The sequence below is a fragment of the Salmo trutta genome, chromosome 21 (assembly GCF_901001165.1).
Source record: "Salmo trutta chromosome 21, fSalTru1.1, whole genome shotgun sequence".
NCBI classification, from domain to species: domain Eukaryota; kingdom Metazoa; phylum Chordata; class Actinopteri; order Salmoniformes; family Salmonidae; genus Salmo; species Salmo trutta.
The window spans coordinates 51,282-57,281 of record NC_042977.1 but is presented as its reverse complement, the minus strand read 5'-3'; the positions used below and the strand labels follow the sequence as shown (position 1 = coordinate 57,281).

The 6,000-nt window shown below is 40.9% G+C and overlaps 1 protein-coding gene across 2 annotated transcripts in view; it reads left to right on the top strand.

Annotated features, from left to right (window-relative positions):
* Window positions 1–276: 276 nt before the first annotated feature.
* The window catches only part of LOC115156494 (kelch-like protein 18), a 44,884-nt gene continuing 39,160 nt past the window's right edge, over window positions 277–6,000 (top strand). The window contains exon 1 of one of the 2 annotated variants that reach the window (XM_029703917.1): window positions 277–507. In XM_029703917.1, the coding sequence (XP_029559777.1) occupies window positions 373–507 (135 nt within the window). In that variant the 5' untranslated portion in view covers window positions 277–372. The remainder of the gene's footprint in view (window positions 508–6,000) is intronic. The other variant, XM_029703916.1, reaches the window with a different exon arrangement.

Below are 6,000 nucleotides of genomic sequence, written 5' to 3'. Positions count from 1 at the left end.
AGTGTATTGCATTTCGGCTGAAAGTTTGCTGGATTGAATCCCTGAGCAGACAAGGTAAAAATCTGTCGATCTGCCCTTAAGTAAGGCAGTTAACCACTAACAATTAAGGTGGCCCCCTGCACCTCTCAGATTCAGAGGGGTTTGGGTTAAATGCAGAAGACACTTTTCAGTTGAATGAAATTCACATTGCAATGTTTTGAAATGCAGGCTTTTATTTTGAAGGTTTCCTTATTACCATATAATTGAACGTCATAAATTGCGTTGCTGGCAGAATACTAGTGGATTGGAGAATATTTTCCGACTACGGTGTCTCGAGTTGGTCACTTCCCCATTGTTAGGCGTTTTCAAAATTCGTAATTTCCCTTTTCATCAATGACGATGGGTGATATGATATATGAAGAACTGGAGGATTTGATGCATTTTTCAGTCCACGATTTACCAGGTCGTGGATATGCTGTTATGGAGGAGATCAGAAGGCAAGGGAAACTCTGCGATGTCACCCTGAAGGTATGTGTGGAGTTAGCCTAGAAGCTAGCCAAGCGCACTACAGTAACTTACTTTGAGAAAATAGCTAGCCGGCTAACTAGCTCTCTTGCTAGCAATAGAATTGAGGCAAGCTAACTAACTTTAGCTAGCTAGCTGCAGAGCCTTCTATTTGTAAATATAAAGCTCTAGCCTAGGTAAGTTATTGGCTAAGCAGCATAGCTAGCTATTGACTGTAAAGCATTATATGAATGTAGAAGTCGCGGTTATCGTGGCAAATAAGTAACGTTAGTTATCTAACATATTTAGCACTTCCCTTTCAATTGTCATGGTAGTTTTATCCACGATTTGGCCGCCCAACTTGCTAGTAGACTCACCCTACGTCTGGAAGAACCAATAAAAGCTTTAGCCAGAGGGAGTTTTACTTCGTTAGTTATTGGGTTGTAGAGAGAACTACTGTTAGCACCTACGGAAGTCTACTCTTAAAAAAAAAAATGTTTGCTGTGATTGCGAAGCAGCACGTTAACGTTAATTGGGTGTACGTTTACCTAAAACGTAAAGGTCATCTTTAGTACTAACATCATCTTGACTGTTTGTTTTTTGAGTAACTTACCGCTGGTGTCTAGCTAGCTATAGCAATGGCCTCTCAAGCAAGACTTAGCCAACTGCTTACTAACGTATACAATACACAGCCCTGCTGAATTAGAATAATATAACGTAGCTAGTCCAGTATGCCTTGCTTTCAGACAAATATGGACTACTGACCATTGTTAATTCAGATTGCCGTATTCTTGAATCAAATTAACATGACTAGCCAGCCATTGCCAGCCAGCCATTGTATCTTCACAAACCTCGAGCTGACTGTCAATTGTCCTAAAATCTGTGGCTTTAACACCTGCAGCATCAACTAAAAGTTCACATTGCAGGTGGTCAGTAGGACCTTTGTCAGGGAACATGGAAACAGCAGTTATATATTCGCTCTTCTGGCCCTCCCACGTGATGCACCTGCCCTATTAATAAGCACCATCATTATGATAAGCTGCAGTGTACTGTCCTGTAGCCTACATATCTACTGGGCCATATTCTGAAGCCCTTGGGAATATCATCTTTATCTGTAATGCATTACCTCCAGCGAGCCTTCACTCTGGCTTCCATTAGTGCACTTTCTCTTTTAACACGACCTGCCCTACATGAAGGCAACTTCATGCCTTGACCTTGGTATTGTTTAGGACTAACAGTCAGTGCACCCACCTCATGCAAGATGTCTCTTTTGATTTTATAGTTTTTCATATAAAATAAACACATTTCTCAAATAAGTAGCCTAATGAACAGTGGTGGAAAAAGTACCCAATTGTCATACTTGAGTAAAAGTATATATACACCTTAATACAAAGTTACTAAAGTAAAAGTCACCCAGTAAAATACTACTTCGGTAAAAGTCCAAAAGTTTTTGGTTCTAAATATACTGAAGTAGCAAACGTAAATGGAATTGCTAAAATGTAAATGTATCGATAGCCAGGGGCACACTCCAACACTCAGACATCATTTACAAAAGGTGTGTTTAGTGAGTCCGCCAGATCAGAGGCAGAAGGGATAACCATGTGTTGTCTTGATAAGTGCGCGAATTGGACCATTTTCCTGTCCTGCTAAGCATTCACAATGTAATGAGTACTTTTGGGTGTCACGTAAAAAGTAAATTATTTTCTTTAGGAATGTAGTGAAGTAAAAGTTGAAAATATAAATAGTATAGTACAGATAACACAAACTACTTAAGTAGTATTTTTACTTAAGTACTTCACACCACTGCTAATGAATACAATAGTCTTATGTTGGTGTCGCCAAGGGGAAAGCAATGGTTAAAGGTGACATTAAGTTCTGATTACAGTTGAAGTCGGGAGTTTACATACATCTTAGCCAAATACATTTAAACTCAGTTTTTCACAAATCCTGTCATTTAATCCTAGTAAAAATGTCCTGTTTTTGTTCAGTTAGGATGACCACGTTATTTTAAAATGTGAAATGTCAGAATAATAGTAGAGTGATTTATTTCAGCTTTTATTTCTTTCCTCACATTCCCAGTGGGTCAGAAGTTTACATACACTCAATTAGTATTTGGTAGCATTGCCTTTAAATTGTTTCACTTGGGTCAAACGTTGTGGGTAGCATTCCACAAGCTTCCCACAATAAGTTGGGTAAATTTTGGCCCATTCCTCCTGACACAGCTGGTGTAACTAAGTCAGGGTTGTAGGCCTCCTTGCTCGCACACGCTTTTTCAGTTCTGCCCACACATTTTCTATGGGATTGAGGTCAGGGCTTTGTGATGGCCACGCCAATACCTTGACTTTGCTGTCCTTAAGCCATTTTGCCACAACTTTGGAAGTATGCTTGGGGTCATTGTCCATTTGGAAGACCTATTTGCCACCAAGCTTTAACTTCCTGACTGATGTCTTGAGATGTTGCTTCAATATATCCACATAATTGTCCTGCCTCATGATGCCATCTATTTTGTGAAATGCACCAGTCCCTCCTGCAGCAAAGCACCCCCACAACATGATGCTGCCACCCCCGTGCTTCACGGTTGGGATGGTGTTCTTCGGCTTGCAAGCCTCCCCGTTATTCCTCCAAACATAACGATGGTCGTTATGGCCAAACAGTTCTATTTTTGTTTCATCAGACCAGAGGGCAATTCTCCAAAAAGTACGTCCTTTGTCCCCATGTGCAGTTGCAAACCGTAGTCTGGCTTTTTTATGGCGCTTTTTTTTAGCAGTGGCTTCTTTCTTGCTGAGCGGCCTTTTAGGTTATGTCGATATAGGACACGTTTTACTGTGGATATAGATACTTTTGTACCTGTTTCCTCCAGCATCTTCACATGGTCCTTTGCTGTTGTTCTGGGATTGATTTGCACGTTTCGCACCAAAGTACGTTCGCATCTCTAGGAGACGGAACGCGTCTCCTTCCTGAGTGGAACGACGGCTGCATGTTGACAGCGGTATGACAGCTGCATGGTGTTTATAATTGCGTACTATTATTTGTACAGATGAACGTGGTAGCTTCAGGCGTTTGGAAATTGCTCCCAAGACTTGTGGAGGTCTACAATTTCTTTCTGAGGTCTTGGCATATATATATATTTTTTTTCCCCCTGATGTCAAGCAAGGAGGCACTGAGTTTGAAGGTAGGCCTTGAAATACATCCACAGGTACACCTCCAATTGACTGAAATGATGTCAATTAGCCTGTCAGAAGCTTCTAAAGTCATGACATAATTTCTGGAATTTTCCAAGCTGTTTCAAGGCACAGTCAACTTAGTGTTTGTGAACTTCTGACCAACTGGAATTGTTATACAGTAAATTATAAGTGAAATAATCTGTCTGTAAACAATTGTTGGAAAAATTACTTGTGTCATCCACAAAGTAGATGTCCTAATCGACTTGCCAAAACTATAGTTTGTCCACAAGAAATGTATGGAGTGGTTGAAAAACGAGTTTTAATGACTCCAACATAAGTGTATGTAAACTTTTGACTTCAACTGTATTACAATTCTGTCAAATGAATGCACTCTAGGTGGGCTTGATTTAGCTTGGAGGATGCACCCTTTTGATGCTATTCCATTTGTTCCATTCTACCGTATGGAACATGTATTTGACAGGCTATGTATTTGACCCATGTCTGGACTAAATGACTACACCTCCTCAAACGCGCGCGCTTTTTCAGTTCTGCCCACACAGTGGTAGGCCACACAAGGCTGAGACCTGCTGAACTGTATCAGACAACTTTTTTGCTTTTGTACCTAACATTTTACCTAACATTTTAAACATTTTAACAGTTTACAACAAAGGAGTTTTTTTTTTACCGGGAACGTGTCTCCGGTAAAACATGTACTTTGCCATGATTGTCAGTTATGTAGCTGCTCTACTGATAATCTCAGTGCGTCCTTGCTGGGATGACACAAATCTTCTGCCGGAGAATATCTACACCAAACACATTGGTTCACCGATCCACCGGAGCGGACTATACACAGCATACCATAATGTTCTGAATAATGGCCAAGTCTACCTCGCTCCCTATTCCACTGAACCGCTTAGGCGTGACAAACACAAGTCCAACATTTATCGGAAACTGTTAAACTACCTGTTCGCTACCCTGCTGCTCTCCGGGGATGTGCAACTTAATCCTGGGCCTAACATCACCGAGCCAGCGATACTCACCGGAGTGGAAAGCAGGGGATGGCCTCGTCCACAGATCATCGCCACTGTGGAAGTGGGTGAGTGCTATCGTCCCATGGTTTCTCTCGATTCACCCGGCTCCAGGATAGATTTTGACTCTTCAAACATACCCAAGCCGCTATATGCGATCCCTGACTTTGCTTCTGGTACGCAAGTCGTTTTAATTAGTTCCCCACATCCAGTGCAAGCTTGAGGGATTGTTGGTTCCGCTACCGAACTGCCCCCAATCAAAACGAAACAAAACGGCCTAAACCCAGCTGTCAGAAAACACAGAAAATGTAACTTTTTTCAATGTGTCAATCACTCTCGAGTCATCTGGGACCCACGGGCTAAGCCCAAGGGACTACTAGGAGGGCACTTGAACATTCGTAGTGTCATTCCAAAAAGTGATCAAATTCAACATCTACTCACAGACTCCAACCTTGACTTCCTCTGCCTCTCAGAGACATGGCTCCATAATAACATGCTTAGGGAATGTGATTTTGGGAAGGAGGTCATCTTAATGGGAGATTTTAATATTAATTATGAAGACAAGGCTTGTAGGAAAACCCTCAAACGGATCACTAATACCTTTGACCTTACACAGCTCGTTAAAGGGCCAACCAGGGTGACTTGTTGCTCTAAAACACAGATTGATTTGGTGTTCAGTAATAAACCAGAGAGAGTGACTAAATCATTCAATATGGTTACTGGGCTGTCTGATCATAATCTGACACTTATAGCCAGAAAGTTGTCTAAGAGCAGGTTTAAGCTCTCTACTGTTAGAAAGCCGGAACAACTAAGAATACCTAAGAGTGAATTAAACTATTTTGAAAACGCAATTAATGGAATTAACTGGAATGATCTCTTGTCCTATACAGACGTGGAAGCTGATAGTGAGGTTTTTCTATCCACAATCCAGGCTACAATAAATGGTTTCCTAAAGAAAATCAAATCCAAACCTGGCCAAAAGAGCACTCTTCCTTGGCTAAATGGAGAAATTTGGAAATTGATGAAAGAACGAGATTATGCTCTAAAAACAGACCTAAAATCCAAATTAGAGCATGACAGACGTAGGTTTACCATGTTGAGAAATAAGGTGATGAAAGAAATCAGACGGGCCAAGGCAAACTTTTTTTATTAACATAATTGGTGAGGCAAAGGGAAATTCAAAATTGATCTGGGAGAATCTAAAAAAGTTAACAGGGAAAGACCATAGTAAAACTGCAAAAAGACTAGAAATCATGGTGAATAACAATCTAACACAGGATGCAGTCGAAATAGCAATAGCCTTCAATTCATACTTTATTGACTCT